Raw genomic sequence first — 21,333 nt, 5'->3', positions numbered from 1 at the left:
AATGGCCACACCTGGCCCTGAAGGAGTAAGAGAAATTGGCAAAGAAGAGGAGAAAAGGAAAAAGCTTGGTTGCTGCTTCTTTGTTATGGTGGTAGGGTGACATAAGTTATAATCTATAAAGCCGTTAAAAGTCTATGTCCCAGCTACCTGTGGGACTGCCTCTTTCCCTTTGTCACATTGTAGTGACTAAGGTATAATCTATACTAGAAGAAGTTTGCTAGTGTAGCTTATACGACTCCCCCAAACTTACCAAGACACACTGGCTAAAGCATTTTTTTCCATTATAGTCAAGTAGAAAAGGGCCTTTGCTGATATAAAAGTGTTGTTTAAAAAAAAAAAAAAAAAAAAAAAAAAAAAAACACACTCCTAAACTAATGTTACAAATACTGTCAAAGGTTACTAGTGTAACCAGGAGCGCTGCCAGCTTTTCTGCAGCCCTAGGCGGCGGAAGGTCCCGCCCCGAAATGTCGCCCCCCCACAGAGGCGGCAGAAGGTCCTGCCGCCGAAATACCGCCGCGGTCGCCGCCTCCCAAATTGTAGTGCCCTAGGCGACCACCGAGGTCGCCTAATGGGTTACGCTGGCCCTGAGTGTAGCCCTGGCATAAGTTGACCTTGAGGGTTCCTGTTGTCAGATCCTAGAACATATCCACAACTAGCAGCAAGGTTTTCTCAGTTAAAGGCCCTTATACAAAGAATATGCTTACTGCGGGACACCAGAAGCAAATTAGGCAATTTTTATTTAGTCAGGCCTTCAACTCACAATTGATGGTCACAGTGAAGAGTGCTTTAGCCTGGATTTGTTTGACTGACGAAATGTCTGAAGTCAATGGCTCCAGAAACTATAGTACTGTACGTATGCATTTGCATAAATTTAACTGTAGTTAGGTGCACAGATGCTACATATTGATAGACTCTGAACATATTTAAATAGATAATTAAAATATAAAAACATTGTCAAAATTATTAATTTAAATACTCAAAAATTATATTAATCTTCAATTTGACTCACTGCACAACCTGTATAATTATATATTTAAGATCATAAACAGAGCTCATTAGGAAATGGAATTTTTGTTGAGCAGGAAATTATGACACTTTGAAGTTTCCTTCCTGTCCAATTCAGGACAAAAGTAAAAAATTTAGAAATTTACCACAGAACAAAAATTCTGAAGTATTTTATGTAGGAAGCATCAAAATGACATCTAAATACACCTCTACCCCGATATAACGCGACCCGATATAACACAAATTTGGATATAACGCGGTAAAGCAGCGCTCTGGGGAGGCATGGCTGCGCACTCCAGCGGATCAAAGCAAGTTCAATATAACGCAGTTTCACCTATAATGCAGTAAGATTTTTTGGCTCCCGAGGACAGCGTTATATCGGGGTAGAGGTGTATTTTGTTTAGATAATGTCAACTTTTGTTTCAATAACACTGAAACAATATAAATAAAAATGATATAAACATTGAATAGAATATTAAAATAAGTTTTTAAAAATAAAAAATAGTCTAAATGAAACAGTTGGAATAAAATAAGTCAAAACTAAATGAGAGACTAAATGAAATCTCCTTTTGAATTTGAATCATATTGAATTTTTTTGTCAACACTTTCCTGCAAAATGTTTAGATTTCGATGAAACAGCATTTTCTAAGGAAAAGCTGGTCAAAATTTTTTAACAAACAGTATCTTCACATATGCATTTAATAATTCATACAGGAATAGGATGTACAACATTTGTTCAATGTGTTCTAAGTAAATACTATGAAAATGTTAACTTTTTTCCTTTCCTGAAATTTGTTACTGTAACAATATGTGGGTGCCTGCAAGATGTTATCCAGTGAGAAGTCATCATCCACCTCTCTGGCTTAATTTATAGTATGTTATAGTTTTTATAAAGATCTGTATCACAGTTATTGAACTTATAGACTTTAAAAGGTTTTTTGGCTTCACTAGTAGAGTTGAAAGCTCCAGTTTGTTCTTGAAATGATTATCAACTCCCTGGTGAAAGGCACTCTTCTGTAGAGAGCATTAATCTTGCAAGAGAATCTGTTTCTGCATCTGTTAAAGAATATTTCTTACATTACACCCCTCCTACCTAAATATTAAATACAATAATTTAAAACCCATTCCAAAGGCTATTGAAGACTCCCATTTACTTCAGTAGGTTTTGGATCAGCCCTTAGTGCAGAAATTAGAAATTAAGATTGTGCATGTTTTATTTCTTGTAAATATCAAAGGTTTTTAGTCTTTAAATTTCAAACATTAAAATCAGCAGTTTAATATTATCTGATACTTGACTGTATCCTTAGCCCTGTCTTTGTAAAATTGTGATGGGGTCACAACTAGAAACTTATCTAATCTGGGGATATTTTTTTTTAAAAAAAGGTCCTTTAGATGAACAAGCCCGACTAGAAACTCTGAGCCACAGGAGAGAGAAACAGTGGCTACTGAAAAGAAGAATTACACTTGTGTGAAATCGACAGCAGAATTTGACTCAAAATGCATAGCATGTTAACCAATCACCTGTATATTTTTAAATTAAACAGGAATTTGGAGTGAATTTAATAAAGCAGTTGCTAACATCTACAGCAACTGACCTCTTGAAGTCAAAATGAAACCTTAGAAGGCACAATCTCCTGTTTACAGAAAATACAGGCAGTGTGTAATAAAAGCTAATGTGAAGAAAGTATTGGATAGAGTAACTGAAGACAAATCCTAATTTTATTTTCTAATATGTCTACATTTTTGTGGCCAGCCTTAGCTAGAATAATAAATAATAATAATAATAATAAATTGTGATGCTATTGTTTCAGACTATAAAGTGGCTGCTAGCTGAGGTCAGGAATATATTTTTCTCCTCTGATATTGTACAGTAGACAAAGTGCATTGGGTTTTTGTTTTTTAACCTTCCTGTGAATCATCTGGTATGCTACTCAGAGGATCATTGGTCTCATAGCATGGAGGCTGTTATGGACTATCCACGTCTGAACTGATCTTCAGTACCTTCAGCATGTTTACATTATGTTTATATTTATTATACATTTAGGATTATTTCTATGGTAGAATAACTAATCTCCTTTAGTTGCCTTTGTTTCACATGAAAAATAACTCTGGTGAGCAGTGAACACTACACAGTGGCCTTTTCACTACCTTCCCCTTCTTGGGCCCAGTGGACAACTTGCTTTCTGTCATAACAGGTCCACTTCATTCTGATCCAGTTTGTTTCATGAAGACTTGCCACTTCTCCCAGTACCACCCTCCACCCCTTTTACATTTTAAATGTAAGTTTTGAATAATTTTCCCATTGGAATCATTTTCCTCTTTCAAGCTTCCGCCCCATTAGGATTTGTTTTAAAGTGGTACCTCTTCACCCAAGAAGGAAAGATGGCTTTGTGGGTCAGGGCACTAGCCTGGGACTCTGCAGCTCTTGGTTCAAATCCCAGTTCTAGCATAGTCTTCTTGTGTGACCTTTAGCCTCTGTTCCCACTCTGTATATTGGAGATGATACTTCTCTTCTCATATGTTGAAGATAAACACATTAATGATTCCGAGGCACTCAGTAACTATGGTGATAGGGGACCATATAACTAGATACAGTATCCTGGGCCATGGATGAAACAGCTCATCAACCCCATCCATAAGGAATATAGTCCGATACTATGGCAGTAACTACACCAGGTTTAACAACCAGAATAGGGAATGCACAAGCATTTGCAAAGTGCAGGCATGTGATTTTTGCACATGTAAAAGTTGAGGCCAACTAGATGTCTACCTGAAATTTTATTCCAAAATTTTATCAGAAATAACTCTGATCTTTTCCTCCTCTCTAAATATATAATACATTTAAAATAATTAATTAATGACTCCATTTATCAAGGAACAGCTGAAGATTATTTACATTATAATTAATTTTGTATTCTCTATAAACTTATGAATAATTAATGTTAGGTGCCCAGTTTCTTTACAAATTCCAATTAAACCTCTAATTAATTGACATCAATGTCCTTTAACAGTCAAAACTTAGAACAAATAAATAGAACAGAGAATAGCATGTTCTGTGGCATTTAAGACCTGATCCTGAAACACTCTTACTTAGGGCTCTGAATTAAATGATTAAAGGGTTGGAAAAACATGGCTAATGATAGACTCAAGAGCCCAGATCCTCACAGGTATTTAGGCTCCTAACTTCCATTGATTGCAATGGAAGAGAGGAGCTTAAATACCTTTGAGGATGCAGGCCAAGAAGCTGAGTCTATTTAGCTTAACAAAGAGAAGAATAAGGACTGATAGGATCAGTGTATAAATACCTATATGGGGAACAAAAAATTCATAATAGGATCTTCAATCTAGTAGACAAAGGTATAACAAGACCTAGTGGCTGGAAAATTGAAGCTAGACAAATGTCAGTGGAAATAAGGCACACATTTTTAACGTCAAGAATAATTAACACTAGGAACAACTTACCAAGGGGTGTGGTGGATTCTCCATCATGGACAATCTTTAAATCAGGACTGGATGTGTAAAAGGTATGCTCTAGTTCAAACAAATTAATTCACTGAAGTCCTATGGCCTGTGTTATACAAGTCAGACTAGATGATTACAATGGTTCCTTTTGGCTTTATAATCTATGAATTCCTATTACTTTCAGTGGAATCTGGAGGGTCTTCAGCACAGCATTGAATTGGGCTCTACTAAAGTAGAGCAGCCAAAGAAAATAAATATGGGAATTCCTAATTTGCTTTGAAGAAAAATCTAAGTGGACCAGATCATGCACCTATAAAATCCACAGCTGGAGTGGTGGGGGAGGGATAGACTATTTTAACAGCAGTTTTTTGTGAAGATTGTGGGAAGTGAGCAACCCAGTGTTGGGTGGGATGCACATTGTCCACTAGCTCCACTGACATTTTCCAGAAAGATAATACATTTTAGGGATGAATTGCCTTTCTTAAGCCACTTGCTGGGGTAGGAGTCAGTCCTATGGATAGCAATTGCAAGGGAGTGGGGACAGTGATTAATTTGTAATGAAAGAGGTGCCAGGGCTCAAGCAATTTTTTGACTTTGATAACTGACGTGGCAAGCCCAGAGGTGCCAAGATTAGGAACTGCCAAGCCTAGAGGTGCTGGGGCTCAGCCCTGGCATAAATTAAGCACTGAGTAGCCAGGAGAACAAAACCATGGAATGTGAATCCTATAGTCTCTCGTGGACCGATTCCAGGGGGCCGTTTAGGGATCTGGGGTAAAAATCTGTCTGGGGATTGGTCCTGCTTTGAGCTGGGGGTTAGACTAGATGACCTCCTGAGGTCCCTTCCAACTCTGATATTCTATTCTATATATCACATTGGTAGATGTGCAGGTGAACGAGCCGCTGATAGTATGGCTAATGTGATTAGGTCCTATGATGGTGTTCTCTGAATATATGGCCAGAGTTGGCACCAGGCTTTGTTGCAAGGATAGGTTCCTGGGTTAGTGTTTTTGTTGTGTGGTTGCTGGTATTTACTTCAGGTTGGGGGGCTGTCTCTAAGCGAAGACTGACCTGTCTCCCAAGATCTGTGAGAGTGAGGGATAGGTTGTAGATCCTTGATGATGCACTGGAGAGGTTTCAGTTGGGGGCTGAAGGTGACAGCTAGAGGCGTTGTTACTTTCTTTGTTGGGCCTGTCCTGTAGTAGGTGACTTCTGGGTACTCTTCTGGCTCTGTCAATCCAGAAACCTACTGACTGCTATACTTACCTACATGCCTACAGTTTTCATCCAGACCACACCACATGATCCATTGTCTACAGCCAAGCTCTAAGATATAACCCATTTACTCCAACCCTCAGACAGAGAAACACCTACAAGATCTCTATCAAGCGTTCTTACAAGTACAGTACGCACCTGCTGTAGAGAAGAAACAGATTGATAGGAGCACACTTCAACCTCCCTGGTCACTCAATTACAGACCTAAAAGTAAAGTAGCCCACCTTAATCGCTTAGTCTCATTAGAGTTGGTATGGCAACCCCCATTTTTTCAAGTGGTGTGTGTGTGTGTGTGTGTGTGTGTGTGTGTGTGTGTGTGTGTGTGTGTGTGTGTGTGTGTGTGTGTGTGTGTGTGTGTGTGTATATATATATATCTATACCTATATATCTTCCTACAGTATTTTCCAGTGCATGCATCTGATGAAGTGGACTTTACCCCACAAAAGCTTATGTTCAAATAAATTTGTTAGTCTCTAAGGTGCCACAAGTACTACTCGTTCTTTTTGCTGATACAGACTAGCATGGCTACCACTCCACCATGCCTGTCACCATCGATAGGATAGTTATCAATAAATAGATATTTATTTAAAGTAGTTTTTTTGGGGGGTGGGGGGTGGGAGGGGGAGAATATGGACAAGCTTAAGTGTATTGGAAAGCTTCAGAATGTTTAAAAAAAAAACAGTAAACTTTAGTTTTTACTTATAAGTGCTTCACACCTACCCTTCAAGAAAAATGGTTCTCAAATACAAGTGTGATTTTAACATTAAATAGTTCACCAGTAATTATCACATTAACTATTTTATGGCGTTTCTTAAAATAATAAACATCAGTAGTTTAGCAGATTACAGCAAAGCAAGAACCTGGAGAAACTGATGATATTGTTTTCAGTCCACAAATACAAATTCAACAATGTTCAACGGATATTGACCAACTGCTCCAACAACTGTGCCTATATTAGACTTGTTTCTATCATTTATGAAATTCCCCTGAATACAATATAAAAGTGTAATTGAACATGTTTGCACAATTTTCACTTGGTGTTCAAGTAATCAACAACTTATTATACTGCTGTACTGTATAAAAATCCCTTTTCATTCCTCTTTCAGTGTTATACACATTATTGATTTTCTGCTCCAGCACTTCTATTTGATCATGACATAAACTGACCTTTTTCTAACAGATACTTTAGTCCAATATATTTCACATCAGGGAAGCTGACAAACAGTAGTAGCAAAGGGCTAGGCATTTTTCTTTACAACAGCATATTGGATTTTTTAGTCAGGAGATCTGATTGCTCACAAAGTAAGAATTCCTAGGTCGGTTGTGTCCTTGAAAAAATGAGAGATTAACTTTTTTTTGCCACATAGAAAAAGAATTTACATACTGTTGAAGGAAAGACCTAGCAGGTCACATATACTATTGCTAGGTGCATTAGGACAGAAGCTTTCCCTATGCTTCAAGGACGCTGGAGAAGTGGGATATGCCAAAGCATTCAATAGTGGGAAGCTCTCCTAACCAGCCTACGTTCTTTTAATTTCATCCCCATTGCTTAGTTACACTTCTGCCATGATGGTGTTCATGTGCTATAGATGCATCTCATTACACATATGAAACAGGCATTTTTTAGCCAAACTATACATACTTACAAGACTAACATGAGAAACTACGACCACAGCACATTACATAGTTGTAGAATTAAAAATGCTTTTGAAATTAAAATAAATTGAGTCTTAAAAGGTCTCCTTTAACAAAAGTGATAATATCAGAACAACTGATGGATAGAGTGGGTTTCTGCTATCATAACAGGATCAGCTGAGGGAAGGAAAGTAGGGCAGTAATAATTTTTCCTAGTTTAGAAATGGCCCAAATAGATCTACAATTACATAGTTTGGATACATCTGCTGTACTCCCTCCCCAATCTTTCTTTGCTTGTGCTATACCATATACCAGGCTGGAGATGGGTATATAAACATCTCAGCTTGGTTTTAGGCCTACTGTACCAGGAAATGCTCACCCTTGCTGACTTGCCTGTTCTGCCCTCCCTCACTTAAGAGGCCTCAAGTCACTGCACCCAGCCTACAGTCTCACCATACAGCAGTTTTTCCAATGGCATCATCCTGAGAGAGAGAGAGAAAGAACCAGTTGTGGGTGACCAACCAAGTCTCCAGGGCAGGCTATAGAGTATCAGAACCATCAACACCCATTCCAAGAGACTCCTAATCAGCCCTCTCCCACAACATACAGATTAATGCACAAAACAGCCGCTCATTTAACCTAAGTAACTCACTTGTACAGCACATCTCTAACCCCCAGAGCACTAATCCCTGGGGGTGGGGGGAAACCCCTCACACATGGTACCTTGATCCTAGCAATAAAATGTTACTACTGTCCTGCTTTTTTTGTTGTTTTCTTTTTGTAGGAGCAGGGGAGGTGTCTATCCAGAGCCCGACCCTCAATTGCAGATTATGTCTTGTTAATAATAAGGACTAGGCTAAGACCACATGTTCATTAGTGACAAACACTATTCTTTCCATAGTTGGAAATTTCACTCAACCCAAACGATGACCCTCTGAACAAGTGGGTGAGACACTTTTTGCAGACCTGTCTTTTTTAAATTGTGAAAAATAACAGTGAACAGAACACTAAAATATAAGATAAATAAGACCAAACCCCTTTTTAAAAAAAAGTTTTCCCTTATATTCTGAAAGTCAATAAAAACTTTACATACTGACATTAAGAATAACTTATGGCTTTATTTAGCTGATGGCGGTCATTTAAAATACACTCCAGTGCATATAGCGACTATTAGGATGAGAATATTTATAGTTCCTTGACAAGTGAATTGCTATTCTGTCTAAAAGAAAAGGAAAAAACATGCATCTTATTTACAGCCATATCTAGAACTGTGCACGTTTGTACAAATTAGTAGTTATATCAACCATAAGCTACTAAGTGATGAACATCTCCTACGGCTGTATATGTAGAAGACTTGTTATGCAGAAGGGAGTTTTGACATTATTCAGAGTAAAAGTTGTGTTGGTATAAAGAACTTTGCCCATAAAAAACTTCAGCAATTACAGGATTTAGATGAACACTCTTAAAGATATAAATATGATCAGATGAGAAACATTAAAGAAATGTGTTGAAGTTCATTAAACACAACACTCTGTCAGAATCTATTACACATAAGACGCACATATATAGATACTCTTACCATTTCACTAAAGTAAAATATGTGTAAAAAAAAACACTGACAATTTTTTTCTGGATTAGACCATTTATTTTAACAAACATATGAGTCCTTAAGATGAGCTGGATGCTGCAACAGCAGCTCTCTTGGGCTTAGGTGTTGTTCCTTCACGGAATCCATTCCTGTACATACAAAAACAATAACAGAGTTACTGTTTTTTGAAAGCATTTTATATTCCAGGCTCCATTAAGTGGTATTTATTAGAAAGTTTCAGACAATGTATTTGGTTCAGCTTATCTCAGTTACAGGTCAAAATCACTATGGAACTCATATGTTCAGACATTTTTAAAGAGAAACATCATTGACAAGCTGCTCATGAACATTTCAGTGTGTATTTAAAATTTCACTCCTAGTAAAAGAGTTAAGTTATATTACCCAGAAATTCATGTCCCAACATAATGGACGCAATCCTGCAGTGCTTACTCAGGTAAAACTCCAGTTGAAATCATTCTATTTTTCTTTTTCCAGCAAGTGATTTTTTGAAGCCAAGGGGAGTTTCACTTTAGTAAGTACTGTATGATTAGATGCAAGGCTACTCCAAACACAAATCCCTCAAGCCTCCAATTACTAATGAAGTAAACTAAAGCAAAGTGAGAGCAGCTAGGAAAGAAACAAACAAGGGAACAGTCACTGCAAAGTTCACCAAGATAAGGCAATTAAATGCAGCTAACCAATGCCTTGGGGCCATGTCTACACTAGTGATATTACAGCCGCACATGGTGCGGCTGTAAGATCACTTGTGTAGCTGCTCTATGCCAACAGAAGAGAGTTCTCCTGTCAACATAATAAAACCACCTCCACGAGCACTGTTAGCTATGTCGGCAGGAGAAGGTATAGACAGCATTCTGTCAGTGTAACTTATGTCTCTCTGGGTGTTTTTTCACACCCTGAGCAACTTAAGTGGTATCGTAGACATGGCCTTAGATGTATCAAGTAGCAGGTTGCAGGAAGTGGGACATTATGTGATTTATTATAACTTTTTTCTGACAGCCACTGTTGGGAAAGGACTACACGGGCCAAAAGAATAAGAGCTAACACTGACCCTAACTATAAATCTTTTTTGGAGTTTCAAGAGCAACACTACAGACATCACTATTAAAATCAATGTTCACGTTAAAGCAAGTTTCAGTTTTATTTTATACCTTCATGAAGCAGTGATGCTTTAAACTACATATGAACTCCATGTTGAAATATGAAAGGCACACCTTTAAGTGATTAATTCTCATTTTGAATGCAATTTCAACTTATCAAACATAACTATCTCAGTGTTAATAAGATACATGTTCCTGGATTAGTATTACTGTACTGTCCATACCAAATTGCTAACTGATCAACACTGGCAATCATGGCATTTCTTGCAAAAGGAACAGGCTAACAAAAAATATGTTAGCTATTCAGAAGCTGCTGTTATGGAAAATTAATCAAACATTTCGGTTTCTCTTTTATATGATGTGATTTCCTCCACAATTTAAAACAAAATACCATGATCACAATCATATCCTGGGATTCTGCTGGTAATGCCACATGTGGGCAAAAATCTCTGAAAACTTTCAAGGACCTGTTACAAGAAGTTCTGCTTCAGGAATTTGTTGAGTTGCAGGTAGTTACTATGCAACTACCACCACCCAGAAGATAAAAAATAAGTACTCTTTCAAGTGGACAACGGGCCCAATTCTGTGAGATGCAGAATGCCTTCATCTCACTTTATCAGTGCCTGGCAGAATCAGCAGATCTAACAACATTATGAAGTAATCTGCTCAACAGAAACAAATGCTGGACAAGACATTCCTTCTAAAAAAAGGTAATTTTAGTAATGAAGTGAAAATCTGAAAGTCCTTTAAAGTCTGCTAGAGCATATCTAGTCCAAACATGCAGTAGTGCAAAAAAAAAAAAAAAAGAAAGCCAGTCATCACAAAGAGAATGTATTATCATTGCGTAAAACCCCTGTAACTCCTTTTCCTCTTGTGTTCTTCACTCCACAACAACAGTGGAAAACACCGGTATAGTTACTTTAATTAAAATACCACTAAGTTACCACAAGTGCAGATCACTGCTTCAGACTTAAGAAAGAATATTGCTTCCATTTCTGATCCATGTTCATGTAATCCAAACTGGATTACATTCAAAACTAACAATATTATGCCCTATGTAGCCCCCATTAACAGAGCTTTCCAAAGCGTTTATAAACATTCATTAAGCCTTTTCTGACTTAGGTAAGTTCACTTGGCATGTTAGTTGCAGATCCTACATCCTACAGAACTCAGAACTTCCAGTCTAAACAAATGGAGAATGCTACCAAGGAATGTTGGGTCAAATATATGAATCAAATACCTTTTACATCACAAGATCTTTACAATAAACTGAAAAATTTAAGACTAAATACATACTGCATAAATTACTAAAGAAAATGGCAATAAGTGTTCGTTTAGATAATGGGTTTTTAAAAGGTATTTGAAGTCTGTGTAAGATCTCATGTTCTAGTGTAACTTGCATGCTTGAAATTCAGTGTTGTACCTGAATCGACGGTAGACATTTTTCAGGTGCCTCATACGACCAGTACCAGTGGTGTTGCGTCTTTTAGCCTTGGCACTCCAGTTATCTAGAATGCAATTTACAGATTTATTTTGTTTCACCTACACAATTAAGTGTATAAAATGAGACAGGTAAATACCATCCCTGTTCTTCAGTGGGAACGAAGCAGAGCAACAGTAATACCACTAAAATATTTTAAATACGTGCACACCGAACAATGGTTGTTTCTACAGGATACGTTGCATCTATGTATACATTTGATTTGGAGACATATAGCTATATGCAGAGCATCCCATGTGCAATGGGAACTTAGTGCTCATTTTCTCACAGTAGTTTCTCTATGGGTACGTCTACTCTACCCGCTGAATTGGTGGGTAGTGATCCATCTATCGGGGATTGATTTATCGCATCTAGTGTACATGCGATAAATCAATCCCTGATCGCCCTGCCGTTGACTCCTGTACTCCACCACGGCGAGAGGCGGAAGCAAAGTCGACAGGGGAGCAGCAGCAGTCAACCCCGTGCCGTGAGGAAAGTCGACCTAAGATACGCAATTTCAGCTACACTATTCTCGTAGCTGAAGTTGCATATCTTAGGTTGATCCCCCCGGTATACCAGACCTATGTAAATAAAGAAAACAGAAGATAGTGAACAAAAAGCTCCTTGAAAACTCTAAAGTGCATTGCAAAATACCACAGAACTCCTTATACAAACAATATTTTTTCTATTAAATCACAAAAAACCCCACTGTTTTGGTTGTGGTCATTTAGACAGAACCATCACTTTCACAAGTGACTATCCTGGTACTGTATGAATAGTTTCTTCATGAAAAACTAATTCAAAGAACAAGTTTACACAAATAATTTTTGAAGGTTCCATACTTACACTTTCTCTTGCGCTTAGCAGGGTACCCACATTTCCCACAGGTGGACTTCTGGAGATGGTATGCCTTGGATCCGCAGCGCCGGCACAAAGTGTGGGTCTTATTGCGGCGCTTACCGAATGACGATGTTCCCTTCGTCTGAAATACAATTCAGGAATATGCATGTCAGAAAGCTGTATTAAATAAAAATACAGTTTTGGCTAGTGCTTAACCACATACCTCAAAACATAGTAAAGTCTTCTGAAACTCACACTCAGACATTTTAATGAAACAACCAAAGGTTCACACAAATGCAGAGGTGGAAATACATAAAACTGAGATGTGTATGTTAGATGTATCACATCTCACTTTCTTAAACAGGAATGACTTACATTTCTGTATATCCCACCTTTAGGATACAGATTCCTAATTCTGTTCTCAACCCCTCATGGGATCTCTCATTGCGAGTAAACTGGGTGAATGGCATCATTCACCAACACGGCAGGCTCGTTTTGCACAAGCCAATGACAAATTTGTATATTTTTCATCAAAAAGACAACTCGGCAGGATCGTTTTGACAAGTCACAGATCTAGGCAGCCCTCCCTACCTCATGTCCCCCAATGTTTGTCTGGCTCCCCTTATTAAAGAGCTCCCACAACCCCCTCTGGCACCACTGAGCCCCAACGCGCAGGAGGCTTTTACCGGATCTTTACAGGGCAGGTTGGTGGTTTACCCTTCAATACCGAGCTCTATTAACGCCGCCTCGCCAGCACAAGGCCTCGCTCCACGCAGAGCCCCGTGGCTCTAGCCCGGCGGGGGACCGCGAGGGAAGGTGCTCGCGGAGAGGACCCCGGAGGCGGGACACCCCGCGCCCCCCGCTCTCAGTGGGAGCGTGTCCAGCTCCTCCAGCCTCCGAGCGCGGCAACAGGGAGCAAGGACCGGCCCCCGCTCGGGCCCGCCGTGGCCTCACAGCAGAGGCGGCCTGGAGCCCCGGCCCGCAACTCCATCGTGACGTACGGACTCGCCGGGCCCCGGGCAGCCTCTCCGCGCCGCGCAAGCCCCCGAATCCCGCTGGATGGCAGCGGATTCCCCCGACCCCCCTCCCGGCACTCACCATCTTCCTCCGGCCGCCAGCACCAAAGAGACCCGGGTCCGCCCAGCGCTTCCGCTATATCCCGCCCGCCACTTCCGGGTGCTGCGGGGAAACCGCTCCGCCCGGCCCGGCGAGGCATGGCGGGGGAGCCTGGGCCCGAGGGCCGGCTGGCAGAGCGGGGGAGCCGGAGGAGAGGGGACGGGAGACGGGGTGACACGGAGGGGAGCCTGGGCCCGAAGGCAGAGGGGGGCGGGGTGAGTGGGGGTCACAGTGGGGTAACTTGGACCCGAGGGGGAGATGGGACGGGACACGGTGACACGGGGGGAGCGGGGACAGTTGGGGTGACATGACGGGGGACCTGAGGGGAGGGAGACGGGCCGGGTGACACGGCAGGGGAGCCTGGGGGAAGATAGAGGGGGTGACACAGAGGGGAGCCAGCCAGGGCCCAGGGGAGGAGGACGGGGTGACACGGGGGGAGCCAGGGCCCAGGGGAGGGGGTGACACGGGGGGAGCCAGGGCCCGGAGGGAGGGGGACGGGGTGACACGGGGGGAGCCAGGGCCCAGGGGAGGAGGACGGGGTGACACGGGGGGAGCCAGGGCCGGGGGGGGAAGGGGACGGGGTGACACAGAGGGGAGCCAGCCAGGGCCCAAGGAAGGAGGATGGGGTGACACGGGGGGAGCCAGGGCCCGGAGGGAGGAGGACGGGGTGACACGGGGGGAGCCAGGGCCCGGAGGGAGGAGGACGGGGTGACACGGGGGGAGCCAGGGCCCAGGGGAGGGGGAGGGGGTGACACGGGCGGAGCCAGGGCCCGGAGGGAGGAGGACGGGGTGACACGGGGGGAGCCAGGGCCCGGAGGGAGGGGGACGGGGTGACACGGGGGGAGCCAGGGCCCAGGGGAGGAGGACGGGGTGACACGGGGGGAGCCAGGGCCGGGGGGGGAAGGGGATGGGGTGACACAGAGGGGAGCCAGCCAGGGCCCAGGGAAGGAGGACGGGGTGACACGGGGGGAGCACTTCCTTGGAGTATGGAAGTGGGAGGTTTTGGATTGACACCAATGGGATGGATTGTATTAATTTAGATGGACTATATGACACAAAGGTGATAATTTGACCCTGAAGCTGTCCAACATTACACAGTTTTAAACAAGGTTGGGGGTTTCATATACAGAGATCTCAGCCTGCTTAATACTATGGCAAACACATAATTAAAAATCCTTTTAACCATGTATTAAAAATACAGAAAAGAAGGAAAAACAATGTAAAGAATTAAGTAAGGCTTTTATTTTAATATTTTTTTTCCCTTTAGCCTTAAGAGAGTCTTTAAGGAGGGTGGGGGGGACACCTTGTTTGAGGTCTCTTAGATGGTAATTGTCTTTTTGGGGAAAAGAGAAGAAGTTAGGTGAGATGGGCTGGAACTGTTGTTGATAAAGTGATCCTGTTTCCTAGAGGACAAAACAAGCATAAACACACACAAAAGGGGAAAGAAAGGGACAGCAAAGATAGAAAAAATGCCTCTGGTGTTGAGTCTTCCTTGCAGTCTCGCTGCTGGAAAAATACAGGCACAGCACATGGTCATATTAGCCACTTTGGGTATCTACTGTGCAATTAGACACCTGCAGCTGGCTCATGCATGCCAACTGACTCGGACTCATGGCTAAGGAGATGTTTAATTGTGTGTAGACATCGGGCTGCAGCTTGAGCTTGGGACCCTCCCACCTCTCAGGGTCTTAAGAGTCCGGGCTCCAGCCTGAACCTGAACATCTACACTGCAATTAAACAGCCCCTTAGCGCAAACCCAAATCAGCTGGCATGGGGCAGACATGGGTTTTTAATTGCACTAGTGTAGATATACCCTCTGAGACCTGGTAAACTTGTACAATACCAGCATCAGGCTGTTTAGGGCAATGCTTTTGCTGCCTTTTTCTGATCACAAGCTTACAGCAGTGTTGTAAAATATTCAGTGTTGACCAGCTAGGCTGGTCTCTTATTAGGCAAAAGGAGAGGGATAGGAAAGAGAAGAAATAAGGTAGGGAAGTAAAAGGATATGTGGAGTTGGGGGAGGGGAAGAGAGAGAAAGAGGCTCACATCCAGGTAGTGTTTGGGATTTAGTCAGTGCCAATGGAGATAAAGTCATATGGTTTTCTCTCTGTGGCCTGGTCAGGACATCTTTCAGGATCGGGATGACGACAGTCCAGGGATCCAGGAGACCATGGGAAATCCAAACAACCCCCGACAGCATGAATATATGTTACAGCATACAAACTGGATCTGGGCGATCCTCCTCATATAAAACTTGCTATGTATCTTTTAACTAATGTTCCTTCCCTGTTTTCTATTTTGATCTCAGGAGCTTGGGAGATGCTGCAATGGTAGTGGACAGACTGACGTGGCAATGGCCACTAAAGTAAGCACGTTGGAATGTGTGCCATGTACATGTTGTTTAAAAAATATTTTAGTCCCTTGTAGAACCAAAAAAACCCAGTTTGCTTACATGCTTAAAAATGTTAATAAAGGTGTATTTTTCCGTATCTCTTTGAGCCTTTAATTAGTGCTATGGGAGGTTGGGATGTTGGAGGTAGGGAAGGGTAAATCTTAAGATTGACCAAGTACCATCTCAGCTGTTCTCAGCCCTGCATGCAGACAGTGAGTTAGAGTTTTGACAAGCAGCTCAGTGTTCAGAGTTGTCATAGCAGCACGGGAAGGAGCCTTGTAGGAGTGCCCAGGGACTCAATAAGTAATTATACATTGCAGCTACGGCACAGCACTTCCAGTCCACACTACCACTGCATTGGTGTTAGCAAAAGTGGTGCACAGTTGCAAGAACTTTTGTGGTGAGGATATGAAGGACCTGATTTTCCATTGTCTTTCACCCTGTATAGTCATTTATACCTGGGCACAGTGAGTTTATTCATAGATTCATAGATTATAGGACTGGAAGGGACCTCGAGAGGTCATCGAGTCCAGTCCCCTGCCCTCATGGCAGGACCAAATACTGTCTAGAGCATCCCTGATAGACATTTATCTAACCTACTCTTAAATATCTCCAGAGACGGAGATTCCACAACCTCCCTAGGCAATTTGTTCCAGTGTTTAACAAAGTTACAAAGTAGATGTAAAATACTTTGCACAGGAGAAGATGATTACGCAAGTAAAGATTCAGGCCTGACATATCCTACAAGCATAGCAGGTGCTTGTGTTACCAAGTTTCTTTACAAGGCCAAGGAAGCTAAAAGCCTATGTTTCCAAACTGAGATGCCTCAAGCCATGAGTGCTTGCAGCTCCCATTGAAGTTTGAACATTGTGACCTAGGTGGCTGCTTGCAATCACACAAGAAATCTGTGGCAGACTGGGACTAGACCCCAAGGCAAAATTTTCAACAATGTTTACTAATTTTGGGTGCCTTAATTTCTGGGTGCCAACTTGATTTTCAGAGCTGTGGACATCTGCCTCTCTCTGAAGTCATTGGGAGATGTGGGTGCACATCACCTCTGAAAATCTAGTCCAAAATGTATCAAGATGGCACCCAAATGATGAGGCACCTAAGATTAGTGGACACACTACTGAAAATTTTTATCCCATGTATCTGCTCTCCTTTAACCACAAGACAGTCTATTATTTCTAGTAAGAATGTAGAGCCCAGCAACATTGATTGCCACTAGAGGACAGTGTAATTTAGCTGAGTCCTTCCTATCATATAATTTACTAAGAAACCCTTTGATCACTCTCTATTAAATGACTGTGAATTGTGTCAGTTGATTGAAATTCATATTACAAAATTATAGTTGTGCTTAATTCTTAAATCTCCATTACTGTAATGAAACAAACAAAGATGGTACATATGTGAGAAGCTGGGGCATCTCATTCAGAAATCAGTGAATGCATTAAAAGCTTCTATTTGATTAAAATAATTTAAAAAAGAAAATTGATAGAAGAAAAAATATTTAGTTTAAGAAATTGCTTGGTAAAATGCATAATAAACAAGCAAAAAAAGCTTGCAACAAAACTGACTATTGTAACCATTTCTGCCTCCAGCATTCCTACACCTTACTGGGAGAGACCCCCCTGGATGTGCTGTTCTCTTCTATATGTAACAAAAGATACCTATAATCCCCTCATTCCCAAATATTAAAATCTTCCTCTTCCACAAAAACAGCACAAAAAAATAACTCACATATAATGAAACCAAATCAGTACCACAATTTAGTGAAAATAAGGTTTCTTAGAACTCATATTTTTAATGCAGGGGTTATTTTATAGTTTTTATTGTGTGGATGACATCTGAGTAGAGAGAATGTCTCATGGACACCTCTCCTTCTATTCATGATTGCTTGGACTCCACTTCACCTCCCATTCTTGTTAGAACTATAGCAACTGCTCACATGGATAAATAATATTATGAGAGTAGTTAATATAGTTTTAGCTTCTTTTAATGCATCCCTGATCGACATGAGTTTTGCTGACATAAGTGGTAGTGTAGACACGGCTTCAGTGAGTACACTCAAGTTACTACACTTCCTGCCAACCTCGCTCAAGTTAGGGCAGGTCTACATTTAAAAAGTTAGATTGACCCAGCTATGTTGCTAAGGGGTGTGAAAAATCCACACCACTAAGCAACAGTGAAGCTGACCTAACCCCTGATGCAGAAGACAGAAGAATTCTTTCATTGACCTAACTGCCACCTTTTCAGGAAGTGGATTAACTATGCAGATGGGAGAACCCCTCCCATAGCCCTAGCAAGAGTCTTTTTTGTAGATACAGCCATAGGGTATGTCTACACTGGAAACTTCAAATGCTCCTGCGGCAGAGCTTTGAAGTGCGAATGTGGTCGCGAGCAAACACTGGGAGAGAGCTCTCCCAGCGCTCCTGGTAATCCACCTCCACGAGGGGATTAGCTCTGAGGACTGGGAGCATGACTCCCAGCGCTTGGAACCTGTCTACACTAGCACTTTAAAGAGCTCAGGGGGGTGATTTTTCACCCCCCTGAGCCAGCAAGTTAGAGCGCTATAAAATGTAAATGTAGACAAGCCCTTAGAGCAACCACACTTCAGAACAACTCTGGAGTTATACATAGTGATTTGAGTAGCAGCAGAATGTGATTAGATAAGCAGAGTGGTTGAATTAGCTGCTAATGAGTTGTTGCATCCCCACAGAGTATCAACATGATTTGAGAGATTTTTGTGTGTTATAACTCAACCTAACTGGACTGTGAGGACACACCCACTTGGATATATAATTTAATGTGTAATTGATTTCATATAAGTATTTACTTTGCCCCAGTAATAAGCTCTCCTTTAAGGAACATGCCTTATAAATGTTCCTTTTTCCACAATGTACTTTCTGTCTCAGATTTGCATAGCTCAGGATTACCCCAGGAAACACCAAACAGAAAAGATTTGCCATTCTGCAAAAGAAAAAAGAAACATCATAAACACCTGTTCGTACAGATACACCCCATCCCACCAAACATACTGGCCATGGCCTATGTTTTTTTTTAATTCTATCATCGATCCTACACAGACAGTCTTTGGACACTATGCTTAACATTTTCCTACTTGGATGACCAAAGTTAGGCTCCTAAATCCATATTTAGATATCTAAATGTAAGAGGCCTGATTTTCACAGCTTTTGAGCACCCACAACTCCATTCCCTCGGATTCCTTGCCCAGCCAGGCCCAGTTCCCCTCTTGCCTCCCTGTCCAATCTGTCTTCCCCCTCTGGCTTCCATTCGCTCTCCCACTCAGCCCTCTCCTTCACAGGCTTCCAGTCTCCTTGCCTAGCCAGTCTCAGTCTCTGGCCCAGCTCCTCATCTGATCTTCCCCGCACCTCACTGGCTCCCAGTCACAGAATCATAGAACCATTGTGTTAGAAGGGACTGCAAAGGTCATGTAGTCTAATCCCTGCCAAAATGCAGGATTTGTTGTGTTTAAACTATCCAGCCTCCTTTGGAAAACTTCCAGTAAAGGAGCTTCCATGACCTCCCTAGGCAGTCTGTTCCCTTGTCCTACTGTTCTTACAGTTAGGAAGTTTCACGCCCTGTAAGATGTAATTAAGCAAACCTAAGCCACATTGTAGACACTGATAGGTCAACAGAATTCTTCCATTCACCTAGCTACCGGTTCTCGGAGAGGTGGATTTACTACCGTGATGGAAGAACCCCTTCTGTCTCTGGCATAGCTATGCCACTGGAGCATTTCTAGTGCAGACATATCGTCAGTCTCTCCCTCTGCCTCCAACCCCTGGTTCCTTGTCCTAATTTACTCTCTCTGTCATCCCCCTCCCACTCCAGATCTGGTTCTTTTGCTCTCTGCATTTAAGTGGTATCTTTTCACAGGAACAGCAAAAGGTGTATCCTTGATACAGAGGCCACCTCTGCCAAATGTCAAGTTCCTGCTCCACAGCATGGAGATGCTAGGGCTTCTCAATGAAATGACGGTAAGAATTTTTTTAACATGGATAAAGCAATGTATTTTTTTCTAATCACATTCTCAGAAATGACTGAACCATTTTTACCAAACTTTTAAAAAATATTCAGCTTGAAGCAGACAACTGACATGAAAAATTTCAGCCTGAATGGTTAAAGTTTGGCAAAATTATGATCAACTAAAAACAGGGTCTTATAATGAGAAGTGTCAGACAGCCCTAAGTACAGAGATGTCCAGATTGTGGCCGTTGACATTTTATCATAACATTTCTTCCTTTATTTAATCATATTTCTTTAAGAAGTGTCAATCCAAGTCTGTAGGTGCTTGCACAGATATTTAAATTTACAAAATTAAGGATAATTACAACCCACCCATTCAAAACAATCCCATGTTACAAAATATACTTTAATAATAATTCCTCACATCTGACTATTCAGTGTCATTCAATCTGCTCCTTAGCAAAAGCTGGGGGAGATAGATGTGTCTTGCAGCAACCAGTTCAGGTGCTGTTGAACTAACAAGACTCTTTCCTTTGACTGTACTATGAGTTGGATCAGGTCCTAATCTTGACGTTCACATTGAACAGAAAGAGTGACAGACAGAAACCTGTGGTTCCCCATGAGAGAGCTTTTAGGGCAGATGAGCAGTCACCCAGGAGCTCTCTCAGACCTCTCAGAAAGAAAGGGATGAAGCAACCCAGGAGAGATTCCACCTACCCCATTAGAAACCACAGACTTGTCACTAAAACATCATGCTCCATAACTGTCTGCCACACTGAACAGTTCCACATTTCTGGATGTTGAGGATGTTTTAGTGGAGACAATGAAATGCTTTCTTACTTTCTGCGGAACCACAGCATATGATTTCAAAAAGTTTTTAAGGGACCAAATGGTCAGACTCAGTGTATGATTTCTGCTAGCTGCCCTCCCTTACACTACATCTGTCTCATCATCTGGACACCAGAGTGACCTGTGGAGATGGAGTCAGGGCATTCAAGGCCACTATACTGATAGACAAGGACAGAAGATCATTATAAAGTCCTACCAAGCCATCAATAGACTAGAACAGTCAGCAGAACAGTATTTTCACTTAGAACTCTCTAGAAGTGCCTTGGCTCCATTTACCTCATAGGGCAAGCAACTGAAACAACCATCTCCCTGACAGGAAAGCCATATTCCTTCCCTAAAGCTACGGAGAGTCCACGAGAAGGGTGTAACCTTCAGTTCATCCCAATCTAAATCCAAGCTGCATTGAATTGATCCAGAAACCACTATTAGACTTATGGTTGTCATTCTAGCCACAAAATCAGAGCTATACCAGAAGATTTGCCATCTTCAAAAACAATCAGCTTTAACGACTCCAGTACAACTGCAGAAAGGAACTTGACTAGCTCAAAAGTGACTCTATGGCATAGCAGGATAATTGGTAATAAAC

General features: G+C 41.6%; 1 protein-coding gene and 1 non-coding gene across 2 annotated transcripts; both read right to left on the bottom strand.

The window, feature by feature from the left end:
* Positions 1–8,996: 8,996 nt before the first annotated feature.
* Positions 8,997–13,593, bottom strand: RPL37 (ribosomal protein L37). Its single transcript, XM_054032000.1, has 4 exons — positions 13,499–13,593; positions 12,407–12,542; positions 11,504–11,588; positions 8,997–9,111 (listed from the first exon to the last, which is right to left on the bottom strand). Exons 1-4 carry the CDS (start codon positions 13,499–13,501, stop codon positions 9,042–9,044), a joined length of 294 nt encoding a protein of 97 aa, XP_053887975.1. The 5' UTR covers positions 13,502–13,593; the 3' UTR covers positions 8,997–9,041.
* Positions 9,220–9,300, bottom strand: LOC128839912 (small nucleolar RNA SNORD72). Its single transcript, XR_008445565.1, has one exon. It is a non-coding gene; the product is annotated as a small nucleolar RNA SNORD72 (small nucleolar RNA).
* Positions 13,594–21,333: the final 7,740 nt, after the last annotated feature.

This window comes from Malaclemys terrapin, chromosome 6 (assembly GCF_027887155.1).
Source record: "Malaclemys terrapin pileata isolate rMalTer1 chromosome 6, rMalTer1.hap1, whole genome shotgun sequence".
Taxonomy (NCBI): domain Eukaryota; kingdom Metazoa; phylum Chordata; order Testudines; family Emydidae; genus Malaclemys; species Malaclemys terrapin.
This window is presented reverse-complemented; position numbering and strand designations above follow the sequence as displayed.

Coding starts and splice junctions, on each gene's coding strand:
- RPL37 (XM_054032000.1), bottom strand. Junction 11,589..12,406: donor TGCTAAGCGCAAGAGAAAGT/GTAAGTATGGAA, acceptor ATTGCATTCTAG/ATAACTGGAGTGCCAAGGCT. Junction 9,112..11,503: donor AATGTCTACCGTCGATTCAG/GTACAACACTGA, acceptor TTGTATGTACAG/GAATGGATTCCGTGAAGGAA.